This window comes from Microplitis mediator, chromosome 10, assembly GCF_029852145.1.
Source record: "Microplitis mediator isolate UGA2020A chromosome 10, iyMicMedi2.1, whole genome shotgun sequence".
Lineage (NCBI taxonomy): Eukaryota > Metazoa > Arthropoda > Insecta > Hymenoptera > Braconidae > Microplitis > Microplitis mediator.
The window spans coordinates 7,097,556-7,125,431 of record NC_079978.1 but is presented as its reverse complement, the minus strand read 5'-3'; the positions used below and the strand labels follow the sequence as shown (position 1 = coordinate 7,125,431).

The 27,876-nt window shown below is 30.8% G+C and overlaps 7 protein-coding genes across 11 annotated transcripts; 3 read left to right on the top strand and 4 right to left on the bottom strand.

The window, feature by feature from the left end:
* Positions 1 to 42: 42 nt before the first annotated feature.
* LOC130676522 (uncharacterized) lies at positions 43 to 1,778 on the top strand. Its single transcript, XM_057482808.1, has 3 exons — positions 43 to 202; positions 614 to 790; positions 1,561 to 1,778. Exons 2-3 carry the CDS (start codon positions 619 to 621, stop codon positions 1,629 to 1,631), a joined length of 243 nt encoding a protein of 80 aa, XP_057338791.1. The 5' UTR covers positions 43 to 202; positions 614 to 618; the 3' UTR covers positions 1,632 to 1,778.
* LOC130676519 (bromodomain adjacent to zinc finger domain protein 1A) lies at positions 1,561 to 9,997 on the bottom strand. 5 transcript variants are annotated; one of them, XM_057482801.1, is made up of 8 exons: positions 9,749 to 9,997; positions 9,412 to 9,676; positions 8,899 to 9,037; positions 5,550 to 8,824; positions 5,081 to 5,256; positions 4,827 to 4,940; positions 4,182 to 4,512; positions 1,561 to 3,255 (listed from the first exon to the last, which is right to left on the bottom strand). In XM_057482801.1, the coding sequence occupies exons 2-8, from the start codon at positions 9,522 to 9,524 to the stop codon at positions 3,069 to 3,071; spliced, it is 4,335 nt and encodes a 1,444-aa protein (XP_057338784.1). In that variant the 5' UTR covers positions 9,525 to 9,676; positions 9,749 to 9,997; the 3' UTR covers positions 1,561 to 3,068. The 5 variants fall into 5 exon arrangements, with proteins under 5 accessions (XP_057338784.1, XP_057338786.1, XP_057338785.1 ...); XM_057482803.1 differs by having other exon boundaries at positions 1,561 to 3,243; XM_057482802.1 differs by having other exon boundaries at positions 4,182 to 4,509.
* Positions 9,998 to 10,447: 450 nt separating this feature from the next.
* On the bottom strand, positions 10,448 to 12,536 carry LOC130675927 (probable DNA-directed RNA polymerase III subunit RPC6). The gene is made up of 4 exons (XM_057481833.1): positions 12,396 to 12,536; positions 11,642 to 12,263; positions 10,757 to 10,918; positions 10,448 to 10,663 (listed from the first exon to the last, which is right to left on the bottom strand). The coding sequence occupies exons 1-4, from the start codon at positions 12,437 to 12,439 to the stop codon at positions 10,580 to 10,582; spliced, it is 912 nt and encodes a 303-aa protein (XP_057337816.1). The 5' UTR covers positions 12,440 to 12,536; the 3' UTR covers positions 10,448 to 10,579.
* An 84-nt stretch (positions 12,537 to 12,620) lies between these two features.
* Positions 12,621 to 13,835, top strand: LOC130675929 (uncharacterized). Its single transcript, XM_057481835.1, has 2 exons — positions 12,621 to 12,761; positions 12,854 to 13,835. Exons 1-2 carry the CDS (start codon positions 12,681 to 12,683, stop codon positions 13,214 to 13,216), a joined length of 444 nt encoding a protein of 147 aa, XP_057337818.1. The 5' UTR covers positions 12,621 to 12,680; the 3' UTR covers positions 13,217 to 13,835.
* Positions 13,836 to 13,999: 164 nt separating this feature from the next.
* On the bottom strand, positions 14,000 to 15,950 carry LOC130675925 (26S proteasome regulatory subunit 4). The gene is made up of 4 exons (XM_057481829.1): positions 15,859 to 15,950; positions 15,034 to 15,595; positions 14,579 to 14,965; positions 14,000 to 14,489 (listed from the first exon to the last, which is right to left on the bottom strand). The coding sequence occupies exons 1-4, from the start codon at positions 15,859 to 15,861 to the stop codon at positions 14,119 to 14,121; spliced, it is 1,323 nt and encodes a 440-aa protein (XP_057337812.1). The 5' UTR covers positions 15,862 to 15,950; the 3' UTR covers positions 14,000 to 14,118.
* A 673-nt stretch (positions 15,951 to 16,623) lies between these two features.
* Positions 16,624 to 20,055, bottom strand: LOC130675923 (dihydrolipoyllysine-residue succinyltransferase component of 2-oxoglutarate dehydrogenase complex, mitochondrial). The gene is made up of 7 exons (XM_057481827.1): positions 19,827 to 20,055; positions 19,312 to 19,336; positions 19,175 to 19,226; positions 19,020 to 19,084; positions 18,797 to 18,924; positions 17,730 to 18,689; positions 16,624 to 17,649 (listed from the first exon to the last, which is right to left on the bottom strand). The coding sequence occupies exons 1-7, from the start codon at positions 19,905 to 19,907 to the stop codon at positions 17,515 to 17,517; spliced, it is 1,446 nt and encodes a 481-aa protein (XP_057337810.1). The 5' UTR covers positions 19,908 to 20,055; the 3' UTR covers positions 16,624 to 17,514.
* A 1,930-nt stretch (positions 20,056 to 21,985) lies between these two features.
* LOC130675922 (uncharacterized) lies at positions 21,986 to 27,210 on the top strand. The gene is made up of 3 exons (XM_057481826.1): positions 21,986 to 22,318; positions 23,246 to 25,952; positions 26,626 to 27,210. The coding sequence occupies exons 1-3, from the start codon at positions 22,091 to 22,093 to the stop codon at positions 26,772 to 26,774; spliced, it is 3,084 nt and encodes a 1,027-aa protein (XP_057337809.1). The 5' UTR covers positions 21,986 to 22,090; the 3' UTR covers positions 26,775 to 27,210.
* The last annotated feature ends 666 nt before the right edge of the window (positions 27,211 to 27,876 follow it).

Here is a 27,876-nt window from a genome sequence, read left to right as displayed (position 1 = left end):
TCAGTTGCGTTTTAAATTCTCTAGTTCTCAATATTCGTCACCAGAGATCGTTTATCTCCAAATTCGATATCTCTAATTCTAATATCGAAATATGTAATATCGATATAGATTAAATTGTTCGTAGTCTAAAAAGTCAAACTCGTTTTCGTCCGTCTCTTTTATGTAACTCAAAATTAACCTACAGCTGAGAAATTACATCAAGGTAATGATCTAAATTTATTTTTATCAGAAACTTTGTCAGCTAATAAATTGCTAATCATTTAATCAATTAGTCAGTAAACCTTTTTCTTATTTTCAATCATTTATTTGAGAGTCGAATTATTGATCGATCCCAAATAGTTAACCAACAATTATAACTTTTTTTTTTTTTTTATGTAATCCATATTATGGGTGAATGTAGCAGACATCAGACAATTTATAAATTTTAAATAAATGAAATTTTAAAAAATGCGCGTACTAATTTTTCATTGATCTAAATACGCATTTTTAAATTTGATTCTGCTTACATTGTATTCATTGATGGAAAAATTTAAAAAATTGCCACTTGTCAGTCACATTCACACTCTTCAAAATTTTTATCTAGAGTAATAATTGATTATTGTAATTTTTTCAGTGATAATGGCTGATGAAACTGTTGCAAAGGAACGGTACATGAAGTACCCGTATACTTGGACAGCTAAATTAAGATTCTTTCCTTACAAGTATCATTACAAACATGCCTGGTTAACTAAGTTCTGGTTGGCTGGAATTCTATTAACTATTCCAGTTTATTGGAAAATTCAACGTCTTTGTATGTCTACATTATTCAACATTCATTTTTTACGATACTGGAGTTAGCCGACGTCTAATAATTTTTGGATTTTTTTAGAATCGATAAATTATAAAAAAAAAGATATTTAAAAAAATTGCACCTATAGGGTAACAGTACCAATTATTGACAGAGTTCCATTTAATGACCGGGTACCTAAATACTCTAAAAATGGAAAAATTGGTGAATGTAATTTATGAAAAATTATAAATTGATACTTACATATTTTTCATGAAATCATTTTACGTTTTTCCATTTTCAAGGGTATTTAGGTACCCGGTTATTAAATGGCACTCGGTCAATATTTGGCACTGTTACCCTAGGTTTTTTAATTTTCTAAATGAGTATAAAGTAAAAGACCTAGTACTACTCCCGGATAGTAGTGGGTACAGTCTAAATAGCATACAGTACTTTCTTAAATTTGTTTTTTACAGAAAGTACTCAGTACTCTCTCAGAGAGTACTCAGTACTATCTCAGAGAGTTGCCACTATTGTATTGTTTTTTCCGTGTACCCGATCTCTCCATGTATTTGTATATCTATATTTAGTATATACAGATATAGACATACATGAGTGATCGGGTATTAGTTCTCTGATAGGGTATTGGGTCTCTTACCGTATTTGTAGTTTTTTTTTGTAATTGATTTGTTAAAAAAAAAATCAAAAAATTGTTAGTTGTCTGCAAACTTTGGGATCATTAATTTTTCGTCATTCATTAATTTATTCCGATAATTAATTTTTTTATTTTACAGCTTATGCACCTGAGAACGTTGCCAAGTGGCGTGAGATTAGAAGAAAGATGTACTCGGGCGAAGATCATTAAATTTTCTTGTTAATAAAACCATCAAGAAGTAGCTCATTGAAAATAATGTAAGAAAAAGCTATTGATTAATTCGTAGACTTTCCGAATAATTAAATTTAAAAACCTATTGTAATTATTGGAGGTATAATAAATTGAAAAATAAACGTATTGGTCAATTGTTAAATTAATTTATTAATAATCAATAATAGATTTAGACTGTAGTAATTATTAATATTATATCTAGTATGTAAATAACCTGATAAAAATAGTTCGCTTTCGAGGAATTTATTACCAAATTAATTGTATAAAACAGCGATTGTTACAAAGAATTGGTTCTGTTGTGCCGCACAATCCTCTATGATCAATCTATTTTTATTTATTATTTTGTACCCTAGGTCCAGCCTAAATTCAAACAAGCCCCATGGGAACCAAACAATCTTGTATTTACTTAATTGCTGGAACGAAAGAAAATCCTATAAGTACTAATGATGAGACCACCTTTTACACCAATTAATTATAAACGAGTATTAATTAATAATTTAATAATTTAACGACAAAGATAATTGTTACTGCTGTTGTACAAAAGTAATCAACTGCTAATAATTGTCACCATACTGAACGAAACTAAAATTCATCTAAACTATCTGTCACACAAATCTCTTCTTTAACTAAATTCAACAATTATCATTAATATTAAAGTATATTATTTACTAAAATTAATTAAAAGTAATAAATAGTTGATCGAGTAAAAAACGTGTTCTTAGTTCATTGAAAATGAATAATTATTTAATTAAAGAATAATATTAATTTTTTTGTCTTTCCCAATGAGTGTGAATGTAACTGACAAGTGGGGATTTTTTAAATGTTTGAATAAATAAATTAAATGTAAGTAGAATAAAAATAACAAAATGCGTATTTAGATCAATGAAAAATTGGTACGTGTACTTTTTTAAATTTCGTTTTTTTAATTAATTAATTAATTTTTTCATTTAAAATTTATAAATTGTCTCATGTCTGCTGCATTCACATTCATATTTTCCATACATAATTTTTTTTTTTTACTGAAATCAAAATTTAAATAAAATAAAATTATGCTTTTTACGTGTGATCGATAATACTGCGTATATAATTTTCAAAATTTAATTGTCTCATGGTGAGTATTTGATTATGATTTTCGGTAATAATTATCTAGTTGGAAATTAAAAAAAAAACATTATACTGACCTAGAAAAAAAAAGTTTTGTCAGTCACGAGTTGAAAAGAAAAGTAACCACGAGATTCTTTCGCGTAATTATGAACACACCGATTTATCTTACGACAAAAATAAGGTACATTCTATTATTGTTATTATTATCATAATAATATTTTTTTTGTTATATCGTTTAAATTTAAAAATATTACAATTTATTTTAAATTTTAAATCTGTACCAAAACAAATAAATAACGTGCAGTCTTTATCTTAACTATCGCCATTAACTTTAGTCTCTTGCAAGCCATTCTCCGTACTGTGATCAGCATCACCATTTTCCAGTTTTATTCGCTTGGCCGCAGGCAATTTAGCAGTCTCCTCATCGTAATTAAAGCCCATTTCCTTGCTCCTCTTCTCGAAAAATTTGGCCAGCCTCATACCAGCTCTGTAAACATAACTATTGTCAGGAATATATAACTGTTGACTTCATGCATATAATTTAGCGCGTTCGGAGGCCAAAGATTTTTATATGCCGTTCGTTTCAGCATTTTGTTCTCCGACAAATATATTATTTATATATATGTGTAAATTCAAGCCTTAAATAATTTGTGCTTTCATGTCATCAATCAATCAATTACTGATACAGTTACATGCAAAGATGTGTAATTTAAAAATACCCTAAAAGGAAATTTCATGCGTATTTAAGGACATTCTCAGACAGTGTCCCCTCAGTTTTTAAAAATATGCAATGACTTTCAATGTCATGACCGTATTCAAATTTTATTAATTAATTTAAAAAAAAAATTGGAACTTTAATTGAAAAAAAGACAACGAAGTGATAATTTCGCTGAGACATAGAATTTTTAAAAAATTATTTACAGTTGTTATCAATTATGAGATAAACAAAATTTGTAAAATAAATTTTAGCCTAAGAAATTTTGAAATTAGAGTTATAAAATTGACATGAAGATTTTACTGAAATTTATTTTCCAAATTTCGCTTAACTCCCAATTGACATAAATTGTAAGTAATTTTTTTTAAATCTACCTCGGCAAAATTACTATCACACTGTCCTTTTTTCAATTAAGGTTTTAATTTTTTTTTTTTTTTAATTAATCAATCAAATTGTGATACGCTTATGACAATTGAAAGTCAAAAAAAATTTTTTAAAAGTGGGTGCACTGTCTGAGAATGGGCTTAATTTTCAAAAAATCGGAGAGAACGTTAAAACAAAAGAAACAAGTTAGTAATATTTTTATAGATTAAAAACACACAACAATAGCCGTTTGTTAATATTTAAATAATAGAACAAAAAGTTAATTACATTCCATGAATCTCTGGCATCCGAACCTAGATTCTGGAAGTTATAACATGAATACTCACTTGTAAACAGTACTATTTTGTTGATTGTAAGTTTGACAATTGTCAAATATAAGAAGACAGTCAGCAAAAAATAGATGTGAATTATTTTCATAAAGACCAGAGTCTAATTTTTTCTTAACTGTTCCAAAGTCCATTGGATGTTTTATAAATTCATGATAATCAGGCACTTCATTAGCAGTGACAGGTGATAAAAACGGCCATGATTCTTTGTGATGCATTACTTCTTTTAGAAGTTCGTGCAACGTTTTATCTTGATCAGCAGCAGCTCGTTTGGTTGCACGCCTCGTTTGACGTGGTCGCACATCTGTTTCCTCTGATGCACTGCTATCTACTTGATGAATAAACAAAATAAATTCAATTATAATTTATTGTACAATGATTGTTTCAATCAATCACAAATATATGATTTAAAGTAAAGCAGCGTGAGTGAGATATTAATACGGATAAAAAATTTAGAAAATTTTGTTAATTATAACTATCTAGCGTGTAAATGTTATCAATCAATGTGTCTAACCGAACGATTAAATGACAGTAGTTTTTAAAGTTATAAAAACATGATTATGATGGCTGCATCAAGGAAATACGGGTATTAAATGAAGATTATAATATGCAAAGCTGGATGCTACTCGGGTTTTTAATACAGACCATCCCAGTTGTAAGTTTCTGTACGGAGAAGGCTCTTGGCAAAACTGTGGATGCGGAAACGTGCAGCTGCCGCACAAGACCGCTCTCTGTCTCTCTCCCTCTCGCGACCTCGCGCTAATAACATACTCAGTGCTAAACCCTTTGATTTTTTTCTTTTATTCATCTACGTTTTAATTTTTTGTCTCTAACTACTTCTGTGCCATGTTATAAAATCAATTTAAGAAAAAAGTTTAATTAAAATTGTAATCACTTACCGCGTCTCGATGCATTTTTTCGTATATTTCTGCACTCATAGCAAGACCATCTTCCACGAGGTGCTCTCGAGAGAGGTGGGTCAAGGCAATCAATGTGATAGAGTTTTATACATGTGTCACATGCTATCACACTTCCAGAATTACCACAAATCGCACAAAGTTCTCGGAATTTAGGTCTGAAAATATTTAACAATAAATTTATATATCGCGGTACTGACTCCGAAGGACTTATATTTTTATCCGCGCTTTTGGCTTTAGGAAACTCTCTAAAGCCAAAAGGGCGCATAATTTTTCTCATCACCAATCATTTTGTAGATTTATTTTGTAGCTAAAAATTGAAAAAAAAAATTACGCGCCCTTTGGGTTAAAATTTAGTGACTAAAACCAAAAGGCGTATAAATATATGTCCTTGTGGAATTAGTGACGTGATATTTATTACAATAAAATAATAGTAATAATAATTACTTACTTTTCTTCTACTAATGTATCATCAGCATTAGCAGTCTCATCATCAGCCTCATCATCACTGGACAAAATTCGCCGTGAGCGAGAATGACGTGTATCTTTGGTCAGACCCTCTTCTTCCTCTTCATCCTCAAACCTTCTTCTTTTTTTATTTTTTGGTTTTGATTTTGTTTCTGGCGGCTTACACGTTGTACAGAACCAATCACCCTCTGGTACGGACGTAAGTTTGGGTTTAAGGCAATACAAATGGTGGCCTTTGTTACATCCATCACAGAGTAACATATGTTCTGCATCGCGACACTTTCTACAGATGCGACATCGTGCATTAAGGGCACTTCTGCTCCACGCAATGCTGCTCTCCAAAGTATTTAGATGAATAAATAATTGAGACCAGCTCGTGGACATCATAAGCGAATGCTCCCATCTTTCTTTAGCTTCGTCGGTTGAGTGTTTTTTGTCCTTATCATCATGACCAAGTGGTTTTTTTAAATATCTATGCTCTACAGCATGCGATAGTTGCAAAATTGCACAGGCCATCTGACGAATTCTCATTTGTTGCTTGGAATCAGCTACCAGCTCGCCTTCATCAGGAGGACCCAGATATTTACCGGGATCTTGATAAGATTTACCAACCCCGCTGCCTGCTTCAGAATCTGGTGTTCCTGGTCTACTGCTCTGTCGAGTTTCACTCTTTATTTTATCTAATGCTGAGTTTATCGGTACATCTGCTTCAATTTCATGTTGCCCGTAAACAAGTTTATCGCACTGTTTATCATATTGACAATTGGTAATTGCATTTCTCCAAGCGTCACGATCTTTTACTTTAAGTGTTCCTAGACATCCAACTTTTATTTTATCTTCCAGTTCGAGTATAAAATCACGCAATGAAAGTTCCATAACTTCATCGATTGCAACATCAGGTGGATAAGTAAGATTTGTATTTTCATTTTTAACTTTTTTCGTTGACTTACTAGCCGTTTCTTGAGAGGGCTGTGGGAATACTTTTGAATTAAGCTTGTGCTTCGGGCAATTATTTATTACAGACTTAAGACTTTCTATTTCCTGATTAATATTATTTCGAAGTTCTCCTTCGCGCAACCCACGTATGCTCAAGTTATTCATCACTGCTTCAATATCTTCCGGACGACTGTAAAAACTCCATTTTGTTTCTGATCGCTTACAATGAACAGGACAATCTTTATCGTCTGTACAAGCCATTAGTTTTTTTCTCATGTCATTCAATTCTCTTGTTGACAATTTTTTAATACCATTAGTATCAGCAAAGGTCACGGTTTTTTTAGATACCTGTGACGTCTTTGCCTCGTTGATATTATTTTCTTTATCACTAACTTCATCTTCAAATTTATTTTTGAGGTATTTATCGGCTGAATCTTTATCTTGTAATTCAGGCAGATACGGCGTACCATCAGTAAGGCACGAACCTGGTGTTTTCTCGTCGTTTTCGACAAAGACACCAGGAATTGAGAGTAATCGCCAGTATCTACGATGAGCCCGATCAGAGCCCAAGTAAAGCATCATCTGATCATCCTTTGACGCTTGTTTCAATTTTAATAATTGCTGTTCATATTTTTCACGCTGCTTCTCTTCTTCACGACTTCCACGTGTTTTTTTCGGCTTATCATCAGCTTTCTCATCTACGGGTTTATCCCCATCAACTTTACCATCTTTCTCACGTTCCTTTATTCGTTCCTTCTCTTCTTTCTCTTTTTTTTGTTCCGCTACTATGAGAGACTTAAGCTCACGACGCGCCTGATGAACTTTTTCGTAACGCTCATCAATAACATCACGCACAGCAGCGAATGTTAATAACTGATTGATAAGACACGTTGCTACGCAAAGTCGATCATCAAGATCAAACTCGCACACACTGCGATGGCCAAGAAGTCGAAGAAGTCTTGGCTGATTTATTCTCAACAGAAGAGCTGGGTCATCATGATTAGTATAACCACCGCGCTCTGAGTATCTCCATTTAGACGCTGCTTCACCGATTCTACCACCAGAGCTCAGTAAATGTTGCCGTAAAATTTCACTCAGTGTGACATGATCCAGAGTAAGCTCTGATAGCTGACATCCATGATGTGTTTGACACCAAGTGGATGCTCTTGTTGCCAATTTAACAGCCTCTGCCATTGACGAAACTCCGTGATCAAAGTTTATATTATCAACTTTAGAATTTGACTCATGAATTTCATCCTCTTCCTGAGCTTGATATTTGAAAATATTTGCCAAAAGAAGTTGCAATAAATCACTCCAAGGTCCTGATACTTCCTTAACCAACAAGGCTTTTTCCAGTGTTTCAAATGCCAGACCACCGGGAAAATACGAGTTAACTTCTAATTCCTCATAGAAAAACTGCAAAAATTCAAGTATCATTGCAAAATCACCAAAATTTTTATTTGGTATCGCACAATCAACGGGAGTTGCCTCTGTGATTGGTCGCAAATCTTCACACTCGAGATCCTCACGAGGTTTATTCCATTCTCTAACATAAGCAGCAAAAACCGCAAGCTTCTGCTTCTCTTCTTTCTTACGTTCTCGCATTTCATTGCGTTGTTCTTTACGCTTCTCCTTCTCCTCTTTAACCTTAGCTTCATGTTCTTTACTATATTTCCCATTCATTCTGGGTTTGCGATTTTTTTTAACTTGAATACCACCAGAATTTATTTTATTGAGTGAATCCGGCTTCTCAAATGCCCGATGCTTGCTAACATCAGACGTAAGAAATTTATCTAACGTAACTTGTTTTTGTTTGACGATTGATTTTTTTGGTAAATTAAAGTCTGGCAGTGGTCCTGAAAATATTGTATCAAAACGTACTTTTGGAATCGAATATTTTTGTTGAATTGATTCCTTGACAATCCAAACGCCCTTACTATTTTGTTCACACAACATTCGTAAAAATATTCTATTGCGTTCTCGGCTGTACAAAAGTTTTTTACGTCTCACTCGTGACCCTTCAACAATCATTATTTGATTAACGTCGCCATCCATTTGTTCAACTTCATAACGAAATAATTTAGCCGGAGGATAATACTGTCTTTCCTGAGAATTTTCCTTAGCGTATTCTTTTAATTGTGCTTCTGTTGGTTCAATAACTTGCAATATATGGCAGTCACACCACACATCATTATTCAAATTAGCTTCGACCATTTCCCCAACGAAATAACGATCTCGAGCATATTGAAAAACATCATCCGTCATTTCACTGAATGACGTTCTGTTAGTTTTAGAAGCCAGGTACAGTATCGGAGTTCTCAACTACAAGCAAAACAAAAATATTTAAATAATTTTAAAGTTAAACCAGTAAAGCAAAGTATTAAAAAATACGAAACCTCCATAGGAAACTCCTTGAGACTCTTCTTAGCATTTTCTTCACAGGCAAAAGCCTCTTCATAGGTCATGTTAGTTTTTCCTGTGATGCTACACGACCAAATAGTCGAGTTGCAAAGTATAATTCTCTCGCAGTACTCACTGTAAACAAAAATAATAAATTATAATAATTAAAAAACAGAGTCAGTGGTTTGGTTTAAAGCCTCAGTACCCACTCAAGTATCAACAATCATTTAAAAACCCAAAGAAAAAATAATTCACGCGGGAAATAGGTTTTATTGCGCGGCATTGAGAAAGTTTTCAGCTATTTAACGTTCGACGCGTCACGACAATCTCATCACGTCAGAAACTACGTATTGAATTAACGCGAGCCATGAATCACATGCATTTCGATAAGACCAATAGTAATTTTAATTTTACTTTAGATATAATCTAGGTGCATATTGCAGTAGATATCACGTCCAATGATAGATATTTAAAAATAAGAAGTATTATCAATGACACTACAAACTTACTTGTAATCTTTAAAGACCTCGTTCGTAACCTCACAGTGAAAGACTTCATCGTCATCCTTATAGTCCGATGATACATGAAGCCGTTGAAACGGCTTCTTCCTGAGGTACGGCATGTCGACGTAAACTTGTTATGTACTTAATAAATCACATCCAATGTCTCAATGATGATTATGATGATAAAAAATGTTATTTTATAATTTTTAATTACAAAAAACAAACTCTGATAATCAGCAGGACACGGACCGTCGTCTAAATTCAGGTTGAGCTGCAATATATTGAGTAAATTGTGAGAATTGGTCGATTTGTATCTCTTGAATTCTTGTGGCCTAATACTTACTATTCTCCCTCTACAATACAATGTAACACTACAATATCCTCACTCACTCTATCATAGTCCCTTGGACTTTAAATTTATTGTATTTCAAATTATTTAGTTATGATGACGACACTTATAAATTAAATAATTATATTAATATCGATAAGATAAATTTATATTTGATGCTTATTGAGGTTTTAAATCAAAAAATAATTCAAAAACTCATGGCAAAGCACGTTAACGGTGCCCGAGTAGTTTAAGAAGCAGAACGTATACACACCTGGCGCACTCTCGTTCCTCTCTATCTCCAATACACTTGCAAACCGGAAATCAAACCCTGTTGAGACGAACACTCACACACTGGTATCTGACGGTGCCAACTTTTTAATATTGGATTTTTACCGCCAGCTGAAACCACTTGAATAAGTCGATCCTATTTATGACAGATTATTTTGCGTATTTATTTTTTTTCTAGTTAAAAAAATTGCTGTTATTAAGCATTCATTTATTTGGATGCTAAATTGTTTATGTTTTTGTTATAAATATATGTAAATAAAGACAAATGTTAGGATATGAGAACAGTTCATACTCAGATTACGCTGTGATTTTTTTATCTAACATCTGTCAAAAAAGTTGGCAGCATTTAATTTTTTACCGCCATTTAATTTTGGCGGGTAAAGATTATTATTTACGCGGGAAATTAATTATGATATTTTAATAAATTGTTTTTTATTTAAAAATATTTTTTAATAGTTTGTACATGATTGTTAAATAATTTATATTTATTTAGTGTAATACTTTAATTAGTCATTGATTGATGACTAAATTGTAAATATTTGGTATGTAGGATGCTTAATTATCGACATCAAGCCATTCATTAAAATATGGACATTTCAATGGAGTTACATCACCGGAATCGCCGCAATTTTTTTGAATCTAAAAATAATGACATTTTAATTATTTTAAATTATTGATGGATTTAAAGCTAGATACTGGATGTAGTGAATAGAAAATAAGAAATAATCTTACGGGACAAAATCCGCAAGGAGTTTTCATAAGTCCTGGCGTGGGAATTAAATATGGAATTGCTCCATACACGACTTCGTCATTTGCATTAATAGTTTTGTCAACTTTTCCATCATAAAACAATGAATCTAAAATAGATATTACCTCTTCTTGATTTAATTGCACCTAAAAAATTAATCATTTAAATAGTTAATTAATTTATTTTTGATATTGAAATTAGCCGAGGATGAGTGTGAATGAAGCAGACATCAGACAAATTTCAAATTATTAATAAATAGAGTAAATAATTGATAAAATAAAATTTTGAAAAAATGCGCGTTTAAAAAATTTAAAAATTAATAAGTGCATTTTTTATAATTATTATTTTTGTAATTATTTACTCTATTTATTTATAATTTGAAATTTGTCTGATGTCTGCTAAATTCACGTTCATAGCCGACGTCTAATAATTTTTTGATTTTTTTTTTAAAACGATAAATTATAAAAAAAAAAGATTTTAAAAAATTACACCTGTAGTATTTTTAATTTTCTACATGTGCATATTTTTCATTTTTTTTCTTGCAATTGATTTGTTTAAAAAAAAAAAACAGAAATTGTTAATTGTTTGTTATTTTCAGTATCATTTATTTTTGATATTGAAATTAGCCGACGTCTAATAATTTTTGGATTTTTTTCACAACGAAATTTACAAAAAAAAAAAATATTTTATAAAATTGCACCTGTAGTTTTTTTAATTTTCTATAAGTGCATATTTTTAATTTTTTTTTCTTGCAATTGATTCGTTAAAAAAAAAATCCGAAAGTTATTAATTGTCTGTTAACTTCAGGATCATAATTTTTTTTGCTAAAACTTAAAAGATAGAAATTTTGAATGTTCAAATAAAATTACTTTGCTTATTCCTAGATCAGCGATAAATTTAGCAACGTCTCTCCAAGAAGCGTACGACATTTTTTTCAAAGCAAGTGGACCAACGTCCATTTGTTTAGCATGCTCGCTCTTTTCAGTCAAAAATCTGTAAGACTGCTGTGTCAAAACATCAACAAATTCAGTCTCAAATTCACGACCCTGATAAAATGCACCTCCAGTAACAGATCTGTGCGGCTCAATGCCATACACCATATAGAGTTTTTTCTTTCCTCCAGCAGCAATAGATTTAATTTCCTTAATAAACTTCTTTGATTCCAAACTCTTCAACACTTTATCGACCTGTTTATCATACAGTTGACTCTGTCTCCGTATATCTCTGACCCATACTCCTTTATCTCCACCCTGTTGTATTATATTATAAACAATTTTCTCCTCATTGTCAGCACCCTTCATCGTCGGCGCAGCTCCTGCATTTTTTATAACAAAACATTGTGTCTTTCCCCTCTGTACCATACCAATTTGTCCTGATTTAAGAAGTTTATTTATAACAGTTACTTGCTGCTGTTTATCTAAATCTGCTAACTCCTGTGATATTTCATCTCCAGTAACTCCTTTAGGTTTTTTCTGGATCAATGCAACAATCCTACAATTAAATTTAATTTAAAAATTTTAATTTCATAATTACACATTCGTGTTTATAAACATAATTGTAACCTCCAAATATATATTTCACTTTATTTTAATAATTTAAATTTAAAACATCTCCATTACTTACTTTTGTTCAGATTGTGCTGTCACTGCACCACCAGTAGGATTCATTTTTGTATAATTTATATTTTACAAAACACTTTTTTTATTTAAAAATTTCAAATATTTGCCGCAAGATTTTTCGTTCTCCAACAAATGGCAGGGACTGTCTAGACTAGACTAAAAATACGTCCACTTGTTCATTTCATATTTTATATTTATTATTATTTATAATAAAAAAATTTTTATTTATAAATTTATGTAAGTCCAAAGTACACAAATACTTTTTAATAACGATAAAAATAATTAAATTATGGATGATTGTAATGAACTCGACGAATCTTTAGAAATCGCTTCGAAAACGTGGAGTCGTGTAACAGAGACTGCCAATACCGTAACTATAAAATTTAACTCACATAAAATTTAGCTCATTAATAACAAGAGTAATGATCAAATTAATTTTTAAAAAATAATTGTTTTTTATAGACTGGTTTCAGAGAAGGTATTGACGTAGGATCAGAGTTAGTTCTTCAAGAGGATTTTGATAGAGGTTATACTGATGGATTTAAAACAGCTTATGTTCTTGGAAAGTACAAAGGTCTTGCTAATTCACTGTTCAAAGACATTAAACATCCGAAAGAAATAAATGACATCCTGGAAAAAACACGAAGAGGAGCGTGTTATATATGCGAAGCTCAATATTCGGGGGTTATTACAGACCAGGAAGTAATTCTGACAAAACATGAAGCGCATGTATCAAAAACATGTGAAATTTTACGATCATACTTTGAGCCTTTATTAAAAAATTTAGGAATTGATATCAATGATTTAGAATTAAAAATAATGTAAATATTTTAATTACTTTAAGTTATTGATTGGTATAAAACTAGATAATGGATACAGTAAACATAAAATAAAAAATAATCTTACGGGACGAAATCCGCAAGGAGTTTTCATGTCCTAGGGTGGGAATTAGGTATGGAATTGCTCCATAGACGACTTCATTTGCATTAATAGTTTTGTCAACTTTCCCATCATAAAACAAAGAATCTAAAATAGATATCATCTCTTCTTGATTTAATTGTACCTAAGAAATTAATCATTTAAATAGTTAATTTAATTATGATGTTAAAATCGGTGTGCCGTCAACTGATCCCAACAATTTTATACCACAACAAGTGATCCCACCGACATCTGATCCCATCAACAATTGATCATCAATTGATTTTTATCAACAACTAATTTACATAATTTAAGATTTTATATTTACAACAGTGAATTTTAATTACTCATGTCATAGTAATTAATTAATAATTAATTATTTTATGAATTTGTCAGTGAGATCGGTTGTTTGTGGGATCCATTGTCGGGGATTAGTTGTCATGGAACTGTTAAAATCAGTCAACGTCTAATAATTTTTGGATTTTTTTCAAAACGATAAATTATCACGAAGAGGAGCGTGTTATATATACGAAGCACGATATTCGGGGGTAATTAAAGACCAGGAAGTAATTCTGACAAAACACGAAGAGCATGCATTAAAAACATGTGAAATTTTACGATCATACTTTGAGCCTTTATTAAAAAATTTAGGAATTGATATCAATGATTTAGAATTAAATTAAATTACAATTAATTTATTACTTTTATTTTTATCATATATTTTGGAAAAAATAAGAGCACAAATGAGTAAGTTGATAAAATGGTTCAATTTAATAAAAAGATAATAAGAAATATTGCGCTGATATTTTTTACAAATAAAGTCCTTCTGGTGATCCTTCTTTTTTCCTGTAGAGAACACTTTCTTTAGATTTTTTGAAATCGTCATTTGTGACTTTCATACGACGTTCACGCAGTGCCATCAGACCGGCTTCAGTACATATGGCTTTAATGTCAGCACCGGAGAGATCATCCTTTGACATTATTAATTCAGATAGATTAACATCTGGCGCCAAGGTCATCCTGCTGGTGTGAATGTTGAAAATACGTCTCTTGGTTTTCTCATCAGGAAGCGGGAATTCTATTTTTCGGTCAATACGACCTGGACGAATTAAAGCGGGATCTAGAGTTTCTATTCTATTTGTTGCCATAACTACTTTTACGTCACCACGGCTGTCAAATCCTAAAAACAATCAACCAGGTTAATTACTAAGATCAATACAAATAATAATTAGATGGTAATGATACTTAATAAAAAAAAGTATTCCTCACCATCAAGTTGATTCAATAATTCCAACATAGTTCGTTGAATTTCTCTTTCTCCACCACTGTTACTGTCATATCGTTTAGTACCAACAGCATCTATTTCATCAATAAATACAATTGACGGTGCATGTTCTTCTGCAACCCTGAAGAGTTCACGAACTAATTTGGGACCATCTCCAAGGTACTTTTGAATCAGTTCAGAACCAACGACACGCAAGAAAGTCGCGGAAGTTTGATTTGCTACAGCCTTTGCGAGTAAAGTCTTGCCAGTACCAGGTGGACCGTACAAAATAACACCTTTTGGTGGTTTAATACCCATTTCTTCATAATACTCTGGATGAGTTAGGGGTAATTCGACTGATTCTTTGATTTCCTGAATTTGCGTATCAAGACCTATCAACAATCAATAGTTTTATAAAATTACAATCAATATTTCTAAACCAAAACATCAATATAATTACCTCCAATATCAGCATAAGTCTCTTGAGGTGCTTTTTCTAATTTCATAACAGTAACCATTGGGTCTGTGTCATCTCCGAGAACACCAACGACTGCATGAACCTTGTGGTTTAGTAAAACAGAACAACCAGGCTCCAGCTGATCTTTATCCACAAACGAAAGAATCGATACGTAGTGTTCAGAACCTACTGAAGTGGATACTATTGCATGATTATCATCAATTATTTCCTCCAACGTTCCCACGGACATTGGAGTTCCTCTCAAGTCGTCAACTTTAGATCTCTCTTCTTCATTTTTCTCCTCCTGGGGCTTAAGTCTTTCTTGGTTTCTAATAAACTCTTCTTCCATCAACAAGTAATCCTTTATCCTCTCCAACTTCAAAAGCTTAAGCCTACATCTAGTATGTGGAGTCACTTGAGGTAATTTGACAGCCACATCTGGACCTTTGGTACGACGTTTCTTTTTACCAACTCGCGTTGGAATTGGTGGCTCATACTTCTTTTTTTTGTCTTTGTCATCTTTTTTATCTCCACCAGAACCTCCTGCGCCTGATTGATTCTGACCCTATTTCAAATAATAATCAATTCATTTACTTTCATTCATATATTTATTATCATTACTCAGTTTTTTTGTTACTCCGAAAAAACTAAACTTATCAGTATCAATAACCTATACTTTTTGTTGTTTTATATCTTTCAACAAACTCACTTGTTTCAATTATAATTACACAATTATTTTTGACAATTAATAATAATAGGAATGTTAATTAACCTAATTATCAGTATTATTTAAGTGTATTTCATTTAATATTACTAAAAAATACATACCATTTATTCTTAATGCTTTGACAGTCACCTGAAATCACAAGTCACTCCAAACTGTAGGAGGCCGCCATCTTGACAAGTACAGAAGAATAAAATCACCAATAGAAAAATCGTATAAAAAAAAAAAAAATTGAATTCAAAAAGCGGGAATATTTAAAAGGTCTTAAGTCACGTATTGATAAATATTTGAATTTTTGAAATAAACAATAATATAAAAGTTGTTATTGAAACAGTTTCAAAGTTCATACATAAAATTTACTGGGGTCAAAGTTGAAAGTCTCTTTAAAAAATCATTTAAAAATTACTTGACACTAAATTTATGAGTAACGTTATATGTATGCCCTAGGTAAGTATATGCTAGGGGTTGTGCGAATCGAATAATTCGTAACTTTGCGAATTATTTGTAACTTTTCAATTTACTTGATTCGAATCGAGAAAATTCTGATCAGCTTTTAAATATTCAATTTTTATTTAACGGAGAGTTTAGTTTTTAAAGTAATCAAAAATATTTTTTTCATAGATTTATGTCTGAGCTTTATTTACCTCTGGCAAAAATTTGAATTATTAGATAAAATATTACAATTTTCAGCCGTTCAAAAGAAAATTTTTGAATGATTCAAAAACTTACGAATAATTCGAAAATTAGAATTTCCCGATTTGAAATTCGACCCGAATAGCTCCATTAGATTGGATACTAATAATTCGTAAGTTTGAACAACTCGCACACCCCTAATAAATAATTAAATTATTAATGCAAAAAAGATAATATTTTATGAGTGGATGAAATTTTATTTTACTTTCATGTCGATACATCTATGATAAAGATTAAATTCCCGTCTACAATTGTTTGCGCTTTTAAATTAATGTTAAATTAAAAATCATCTAAAACCATTGAAATTAAATAAATACTAAAAACGATAATTGACTACAAGTAATGGTCGATTTATTCTTTTAAAAATTTTCATCTTCGTCTTATATTTGTAGACGAGGGAACTGACTTGTGAAATACCGAAGAAGTATCACCTATTTGTTATGGTTTTCTAAAATAAATATATACGTATTTCAGAATTTTCTACAAAAAAAAATAAATAAATAAATGAACACAAGATAAATAATTGAAGCTTAAGAATACGTATTTTTTATTTTTTTCTTAGTTCGCTTCAGAATGTGAAGGTTGTGAAAATTAGTATTAAAATTTATGGATACTCTTCAATAATCTCCATTCCGCTCATAACGTAATAATTTTTTGTTACATTATATACATTTTGGTTTACGCAGAATAGTTCTCTTCAATTATCTATAAATATAATCACAACGCTTGCCCATTTGCCATCATTACGGTATTAATAATTTATTTTATTTGTTTAAGTAAAATGAGTATTGAACGGAAAATAACAACAATTCAAATGAATATGATAAACAAAAATAAAATGTATGAATCGGATTGATATGAACGTCAATGTACTGCATTAGGAAAAATCCTATTAATTAAACATCTATTGATGTCAAAACAACTTGACAATAACGATTGTTGTCCATAGATTAATATGATAATTAATAAAATGAAAATTTAAATTATGTTACATGTTTTGTTTGTACAATTATGCAAAAAGTTGCAAGGCGTTCTCGATGTGATGTGATAACAGATGGATTTTAAATTTAAAGACCAGCTAAAACTATTCTCGGGTCTTCAACTCCCTCCTTTATTTTACGTAAGAACATAACGGCTTCACGTCCATCAATCAATCGATGATCGTAAGTCAGAGCAATGTACATCATGGGACGTATTACGACCTTTAAAAAATTAAAATAAAAAAATTAGATGCAATTCAAAAATTTATTACAGCGGTAAAGTTTAAATGAAATAAATTTACCTGTCCCTTGACAGCGATTGGTCGGTCGAAAACGCCATGCATACCTAGAATGGCACTCTGTGGAGGATTGATAATTGGTGTACCCATCAGTGAACCAAAGACTCCTCCGTTGCTGATAGTAAAGGTACCGCCATCCATATCTTCAACAGATATTTTACCTTTTCTTGCTTTGTCACCCATTGCAGCCAGAGCAATTTCGATTTCAGCGAAATTTTTGTTCTCTACGCTACGCAATACCGGTACAACAAGACCTTTTGGTGTAGCAACAGCTACACTGACATCAACAAAGTCACGGTAAACGATATCTGTGCCATCAATAACAGCATTAACCACTGGTTGCTCTTTAAGTGCATAAGCACTAGCTGCGATAAATGGACTCATGAATCCCATTTTGAGACCGTATTTTTTAGTAAAGGCATCTTGATGTTGTTTACGGAATTCCATTATACCGCTCATGTCGATTTCGTTAAAAGTTGTCAGCATGGCATTTACATTTTGAGCTTCCTTCAAACGTTCGGCAATACGAAGTCGCATTCGATTCATTTTAACCCTTTGCTCAGTTCGAGTGCCGATAATCTCACGAGAGTAATCAAGAGGAGGCAATTGAACTTTGGCGCCCTCCAATGATTGGGCATGTTTAATGGCAGCTACGGGCATTGAGGCAGTGGGTGCTTGGGGCGGTGGTGGTCTTGCAGCTGGAGGCGATACGGGCGCTGCTGATGGCGGAGGCGGTGGTGGTGGAGCGGCTGCTGCTTTTGGAGCTGCTGCTGCTGGAGTAGGTGGTGGTGGTGGCGGTGGTGGTGCAGCAGCTTTCGGAGCTTCTGCTGCTGCAGCCGCATTTCCACCAGTAGCACCAATATCGATGCTACACAACTTTTGTCCGGCTTTCACGGTGTCACCATCTTTGACAAAGAGCTCTTTTATCACACCAGCACCAGGGGATGGAACAGGTACAGAGGTCTATGGAAAGATAATCGTTATTAAATACAAATTTTTTAATAAATTTGTTATCTTGGTGTAAAAATAACGGAACAATTTTTAGATACGGCACTATATTAAGTCATTACCTTATCGGTTTCGATCTCACAAACGACGTCATCCTCTTTTACCTGGTCTCCGATTTTTTTCTCCCACCTTACGTCACCTTCGTTTACACTTTCTGCAAAAGGTGGAACGACAATATCTTTTAGCTCCCCTGTAACAATAAAGAAAAAGAAAAAAAAATTATTTTCTGTACTCATAAATACTGAACTCCATAAAATAAATTTATTGTTTTATTTATAAACTTACATAATACTTGAGACGAACGTATGTGTCTCGCTTGAGTCCAACAAGTGGGACTTTCCTTGGATAAACTAAAATAAAAAATAAATACTTATCAATCCATCTCCCTCAATTTTATCAAACTGAAAAAAAAAGTTAATGGATATCAATTATTTACTTACATATGAGATAACTCATTAGCTAAACTCCTTGTTTTTAGTCTAAGAACACGCCCTGTAAAATAAACACGTCACATTAATTATCACAAATAAATTTATCATTTAATTTGATGAAATTAAAATGCTATCATAGACTTCACCTTCGAGATGCAGAGAGCGTACGATCTGTAATTAAACAAACATTAAAACTATTAATAAATAATTATAAAACTATTTTTATTTATAAAAATCTGACACAAAAGTTATTTATAAATTATTTTTAAGTGCAACTGTTGCGACAAACAATCAGCGTCTTATCAACTTTACAAAAAATAAGTACGATAACCCGCAGGTGAATTTATACTTATCACACCGGTTTGACCGATGATTTTTGATGGACATGACAGTGAGTACTAATACAATATTACAAAAGGTATCATCATGATTATGTAATGCAAAAGCTATAGGTTAGAGTGATTACTCCAAGGACACCTTCACTGGTTTTATAATTTTATTACCAATCCCATTGTTCTTTGATAAAAAAAAAATTAAAAAAACACAAGGCCGTCCACGAGGACAGACATTACTCAGTTAAAAAAGAAAACGATTGGTAACCTTTATGTATAAAATATTAATTACTATTAATGTATGAAATTATTTATGTTTTATTTCTCACCTCAGCACGTGATAATGAAGTTAAACGTGTTAATGTCCGGGGCGCGATTCGCGAACAGTTGGACAGCATCATTGCGGCCATCCTGGGAGCTAAGGAAACTTATTAGCGGTACCCGTGTATCCTCGTGATGACAGTGATTGCGGGAAAACTAAAGAGGGGGAATTAAACGGGGATGGAGTGGACGGATTCGAATAACCAATAACCTCTGCTGCTGCTGCTGCTGCTGCGATACTACAAAAATTTATGTAAAGATGGAGATGGAGGACAGAGACACTTACTGATAAAGAGTAACGCTCGCTACTCACCTTTTGCAATGGAGTATCAATAATTGTCACTAGATGTCTGATGTTTTATGATCACAACGCCATCTGATTTTAAATGAAAATTATTTTTGAACAGATTAATTTTTATAAATAATTATTTTTTTAAATTATAGTTTTTATAATGACGTAATTAATTTAGTTAATTTGCTGATATCATTATCATTATTATTATTGATAATGTTAATATTTATTATTATTATGATTATTATTACTATTATTATTATTAACGAACGCGATTATAGGAATTTGCAACAATTCAGTTACAAAAATGAATAATGACAATAAATGTTTAAATTGCTGAATAAGTAATAACTGAGAGCTAATAAAAGTCAATTAACACATTGCAATATGTTATAAGTATTCAAAATGATAATGCAATAAAATTTTAAATGTATAGGTAGTGTGTACTTGCACTGAGTATTTCTTTGTTTGAATGGCAAACTTTGAATAATAAAAACTGCGTAAAATTTATATTTCAAATACGCAGTTTTAAATATTTATTTTATTCTTGTACTAATATTTGTAACGGTACTGAAATTAGCGAATGTCTGATGATTTTTTTAAATAATTTTCTAATAGTTTTTTGAATTTTCTACATTTGCATATTTTTAGTTTTTTTTTTTTTAAATTAATTAATTAAGGACCAGTTTTTCAAACCTGATTTATTTTTAATTTGGGTTTAAATTATTATTGCTGGTAGATCGAAATATTAATGAGTGTGAATATCCTTGATGAAGAATAATGATTTGAAATGATTCAAAACAATATGAAATGATTTAAAACAATTCGAATTGAATGATATATAGATATACACTTAGCATGGATTAAATCATTTTTCTTAATAAGGGATAGCAGACAATCCCTTATTAAAAAAAGCGATATAATTGATTGTCCACTTTTTAAATTTTAAAATAAGTGAATAAAATGTAAGTAGAGTAAAAATTTAAAAATGCATATATAGATAAATGCAAAATCCGTACGCGCATTTTTTCAAATTTCATAATTTTAGTTCATTCATTTACTTAATTCAAATTTATAAATGATACATATCATTTGTCTCATGTCCGCTACCATTCAAACTCATATATTTTATGATGCTGAAAGTAACAGACATTACAAAATTTTATGTATTTTCAATAAACAAAATGAATATTAACAGGCATTTCAAAAAATGTATATGAAAAATTTAAAAAAATTCTCTTGTGGATTTTTTCAACATTTTTATGATTACAATTAACTTGGTAATTAAAAAGAGTATAATTATAAGTTGTCAGATACTTTTAGCATCGTATATTATTAATATATAAATATACTAGCAATATCAATTTAAACCCGGATAAAAATAAACCTGGTTTGAAAAACTGGCCCCAAGTTATTGAAAAAAAATTCGAAATTGTCTGCTAACTTCATGATCATATATTTGTTGATATAATCAATCAAATGATTTAAATTTTTAATTTCCTGATTGCTGTATATATTTACACGTATTTTCTTCGAAAGCTATTTCATAATAAAATGATAATTTAGTTATGTGACGGTCAATAAATATTTTATTACTCTTTCATTTTATAAATAAAATATTTACCTACATTTTATATATATCTGTAGCAGAAGTTATAAATTGCGTGTTTTTCAGCACATAAAATAAAAACATTATATTATTGTAGATTTATATCTTTTTAAAGTCCTTGTTTTTTATATTTTTATATTTGTGTGTAGGTAGGAGTCACGTTATTGCATCGAGAAGGCTTCAGTGTGTGCAGTTGCCTCATCTAAGTATAGATGAGTACATACATGACACATACACATATATATGTTGTTATACATTCCTTCTTTTTCTGTGAAGTGTCAATTGCAGTCAGTTGATTGCGCAGAGTTATACGATAAAGACGTGATTTAAAAAATATACAGAGGATTTAAAGTATACATAGAATATAATTGATGAGAGAAAAAATGGCTGGTACCAGCATAATTTTTGACTTTAAAAAATTAACAATATCATTGTTTTGTTCAATGTTTATTGTACAGACGATTGCAACAACACCGATAAATGTATCACCACAGAGTATATCTGATTTATTAATACAAAGTGCTTTAAATTCTCTCAATCAAGACTCACCAACACGTCATACTTACAAAAGTGGAAATCTTATAAATGCACAGAAATTGGTAAATATATAAGTATATATATATATTTTTTAAATTATTTTTTTCACTTTGCTTGAGACTTTTAGTATGAGCGTGAATGTAGTAGACATCAGACAAATTTAAAATTATAAATAAATGGAGTAAATAATTAATAAAATAAAATTTTTTAAAAATGCGCATTTAAAAAATTTTGAAATTAATAAGTGGATTTTTTATAAATATTTTTAAAATTATTTACTCCATTTATTTATAATTTTAAATTTGATGTGTGCTACATTCATACTCATTTTTTAGTATAAATATTATGAGTGTAAATGTTGCAGACATATGACAATTTTTTGATTACATATAGAAAAATTAAATAATTAAAAGAATCAAATTTAAAAAAATGCATGTACTGAATTTTGAATTGTCTAAACATGCATTTTTTTATTTTTATTTTACAAACATTTAAATTTATTATTTCAAAAGTTTCAAAAATGTCAGATGTCCGCTAACTTTACTATCATATAAATAATGAGTAAGTTTTATTTATAAAATATATTTTATCACCACGTGATAATGTAATTTGAGTAAAATTATCAGATAATATTGTTAGTAAATGCCAATATCAGTTAATTAAAAATATTAATTATACATGAGATAAAATTGTAAATAAATAAATTTAGTAATTTTTATATTTATAAATCAATGATTATGAGGGTTTTTAAAAAATGAGGACATTATGCTGCGGTAGTACAAAATTATTAGAGCAAAAAAAAATGATATCAAACTGATTAGAAGAGATAGAAGTAGCAGTAGGTTATCAAGAAAGACTTTTATTAAAATATAGAAATTTCTGTACCAAAGCAAATTTCTGATTTATTTATTTATTTATTATATTAATAAAATGATTATTGTTGTTATTATAAATATAATTAACTGTAAAATTGATGGTTTTATTTTTAGACACAGCCGCCATACATAATTTATCGTTTGACATTGAATTTAGAGACGGATTGTAAAGATTCATCGTGTCCACGTGAAGTGTGTGCTATTGATATCAAGCAGCATGAACTTGGTGTTATCGAAGTTGAAAGTAAATCCAAGCAATGTATGTATTTGTATCCCCAATCAAAACAAAATGTTAATCAAGTTTCACCAGATAGTATGCAGGATCTTCAAGAGCAAGAGATTGTCGAGAGTTTGGATAAGCAACCAAATAATGACAGTGTGAAACTTGTTCATGAGGATCAAGACGTCATTGATCAGAATGACAAACCATTTATAGCAGTACGAGCATCTCATTACTGTCCTGGTTGTCCTTACGAGCTTAATCCAACTCTGCCAGGTCTTGATGCCTTTGGAGAACTTGCCGCTGTGTCTTTAGATCAGTCAAGTACTGAGGATTTTAAATTCCGAGTTATCAGTATTGTAAGAGTAACCCGTTCTATTCCACCGGGGTCTGATGTCGTTCGCTACGAGCTACTGCTGGAAATGGGACAGACAAATTGTCAGAAGACAGCAAATAGTCCACGCGCGCAATGTTCTCTTCAGGCAAGTCAACCGGTTATGTTGTGTCTTGTGATGTTTGATGAACGTCCGTGGCTTACTAATAGCCGTCGATTGATTCGTAATAATTGTACAGAGTCTCGTGATCAAATGAATTATCTAAATGGCAATGAACGGTCACATTTGGTTGGAGAATCCTTGACTAATGATGGTCAGAGCCAACAAGGTGAGGAAGTTAAGTCTACTATTTATAATCAAGCTGCTGAAAGAGGTCAGATAAAATCTTATAAAAATCTTGCTGATGAATTACTAGTGGTACCGATATCGACTTCTGAATCGGGTAGTCATAGTGAAGATGAATCGGCACTTACGGAACCACCTTTTATTAAAACTGTTTTGAAAAAAGATGATGTAGAAAAAAAACCTCTCAAGGCATTCGCTGATAAATTAAAAGAATTTGATGACTTTTTGAAGGACTTTGATATTCCGGAAAAAAAGATTGGACAATCTGAACCGATAAATTATGGAACTGAAGTTACTGAAGAAATAATTCGTCCTCAAAAAGTAGAAACTGAGATTATGAAAGAGAATCAAGAGCCTAATGTGAAGATTTCACGTAGAAAAAGATCTTTGAGAACAGAAACAAATCCTATGTTGAGTTTAGCCCAGACAGCTGTTGATTATCTTGATGATATTGATACGGATGATAATAAACGAGTGGTAGTTAAGGTTTTGGATTCAAAAAAAGAAGAAAAAGCTAATAAAAATTTTTATTCTATCACAGTTATGGTCGGAATGACAAGTTGTCAGGAAAAAAAACATGATGACCTTAAAGATTGTGTCACTAAATCAAATAACCCACTGAAAATATGCAGACTCCATGTAGTTACCGGAAAAGAAAATTCTCTCAAGAATGCCAAAGTTTTGGATGCTCAGTGCTTTGACAAAAACGAAAAAAGATTCAAAAGAGATCACGAAAGTCCCATTCTGGGAGGTGCAACTCATAAATCGGTTGAGGAACCTGAGATAAAAGAGTTTGTAAAGCAAGGCTTGAAAAAATACTCATCTGGTTACCAAGGTACTAATGAACCGATTGTTGTGGACGTCGTTAATGCATCTCATCAAGTTGTTTCTGGATCACTGTACAAAATCGGCGTTAAATTAGGCGAGAGCAATTGTCCCAAAGGTCAATACGCCGAAACATGTTTACTGGCTGAGAACAGTCCAATCAAAGAGTGTTTAATTACCGCCTGGTCAAGACCGTGGTTACAGGAAAATGCACTGGACATTAAAATAAATTGTGATGAAAAAAATCGTAAGAAACGGTCGCTCAAAGGCGCTAATTATTCATTTAAGATGATGAAAGTGGCTCAAGAATTAAAAGATGAGCGGGCTTTTGAATCTTTTCAAAAAACATACAATCGTGTCTATACTTCAGATGACGAAAAAGCGGCGCGTTTCAAAATTTTTAAAATGAACATGATAATTGCTAAGACACTGCAAGACTACGAAGAAGGTACTGCTATATATGGACCAACGATGTTCGCTGACATGACATCTGATGAATTTCGTCGGTACGTGGGTTTAAGACCAGATTTGAGATCAGAAAATCAAATTCCGTATCCTATGGCAAAGATTCCTGATGTTGAGTTACCTCAAGAGTACGACTGGCGACACTACAACGTTGTAACGCCAGTTAAAGATCAAGGGTCATGTGGGTCATGCTGGGCCTTCTCTGTAACTGGTAATGTTGAAGGACAGTATGCTATCAAACATAATAAACTTTTGTCGCTTTCGGAACAAGAGCTAGTGGATTGTGATAAACTTGATGAAGGATGCAATGGAGGATTACAGGAAAATGCTTATCGTGCGCTTGAAGAATTGGGCGGACTTGAGTTAGAAGATGACTATCCATATGACGCTGAAGATGAAAAATGTCATTTCAAAAAAAACAAAGCTGTTGTCAATATTGTTTCGGCGGTGAATATTACCTCAAATGAAACTCAAATGGCCCAATGGTTGGTCAAAAATGGGCCTATGGCTATCGGTATCAATGCTAATGCGATGCAATTTTACATGGGAGGAGTATCACATCCTTTTAAATTTCTTTGTAGTAAAGATAATCTTGACCATGGTGTCCTTATCGTCGGTTACGGAGTTCACAGTAAGTTTAGATATATTAATTAATTTATCATCCTGAAGTTGGTAGACAATTAAAAACTTTTGGATTTTTTCTTTTCAACAAATTAGTAACAAAAAAAAAAAATTAAAATATGCGCATGTAGAAAATTAAAAGAGCTATAGGTGAAATTTTTTAAATCTTTTTTTTTTTTTTATAAATTATCGTTTTTAAAAAAAGTCAAAAATTATTAGACGTCGGCTAACTTCAGTATAAAAAAAAAATGATCCTGAAATTGACAGACAATCAACAATTTTCGGATTTTTTTTTCAACAAATCAATTAAAAAAAAAAAACTAAAAATATACACATGTAGAAAATTAAAAAAACTATAGATTTGTAATATATTGTTTTGAAAAAAATTATTAGACGTCGGTTAAGTTCAGTACCATAATTTTTTATGATAATAAAGTTAGCAGACATTTAAAAATTTTTGGATTTTTTTTAACAAAAAAGTAAATATTAAAAAAAATATTTTGAAAAATTGCACGTATAGTTTATGAAATTTCCGATATGTGCATTTTTTTAGAAATATTTTTTTTGTCATTATATATCTGTTAAAAAAAAATTTTTTTAATTTCAAATGTCTGCTAACTTTACTTTTATTAATTTTTTTGGTTTATGACTATTTGATTTTAATTGATAATTAATTTTTGTAGCTTACCCCATATTCAAGAAGACGATGCCCTATTGGATAGTTAAAAACAGTTGGGGAACTAGTTGGGGTGAACAAGGATACTATAGAGTTTATCGAGGTGATGGAACCTGTGGTCTCAATACTGATGTCTCTAGTGCTATAGTTGCTTGAGAATATTTAATACTAAACTAAACAAATTAAAATTAAGAAAAAAAATATATAATATATACAATAAGTTTTAAATACAACGAATGCTTATCATGAAACATGTGATCTGAGAGGCAATAATTGATTAATTATATCATTAGCTTTAAAAATTTAAGATCTGTCATATAATACTCTAATAAAAAATATTTGTAAGTTTAATATACTGTAAAACTCATCTGTATGAGACTGAAATATCATGGATGATGATTACGAGCATGAAGAAATGATGATTTTCAGAGTTATAATTTTTGTATTTCAGTTTTTATAAAAAAAACGCGATTTTTAAAAATATTTATCAAGTGTTTTACCGTTTTCGATTTTATTATACTTTAAAAAAAGAACTAAATTGTTATATTTTTTCATAGTCAATAAATAAAAATAAATATAATATAAAAAAAATGATTGATTTTATTTTGAATATGAATATTTAAAAGATTTTTTTTTATTTCCTTAATTTTATTAGTTACATAATAACTTATTCACAGTAATGATTAGAATAAATTTTGATGGAAAAAAAATTGATAATATCAACCATCAGATCAGAAGATAACAAACAAAAATATATCATTTAAATAAATTGATTGACTTCCCATCGATATTGTTAGATAGTAAATTTTTTAGGAGTAAATAAAAAACTTATTGCATTAATTACTCACTCGATCGGATGATAAAAAGATTTAAATTTTATTTAAATACGTTTCCAATAAGAGTATATGTAACTTATCAATACGTACTTATGACATCAATTAATTACACGTATGGCATGTCTAAGAAAATTTTGAATCATTAATTTACATATGAAGATAATATATAATTTTACAATGAAAATAAATTTCGTAATGTCGTTTAATGAAGACGGACAAAATAATAAATAAACATCTTTGTTTGGAAAATGTTTGTTTAATATTTAAATCTTTAATTTACAATCAATTGATTTTATTTAAAAGAAAAAAAATAACTTGCAAGCATTTTAATTTGAGTAATAAATAAATTTTGCGAAAAAAAAAAAAGTTATTGGTACCGAAAAAAAAAATCGATAAAAAGAATGGAATTTAAAAAAAAAGAA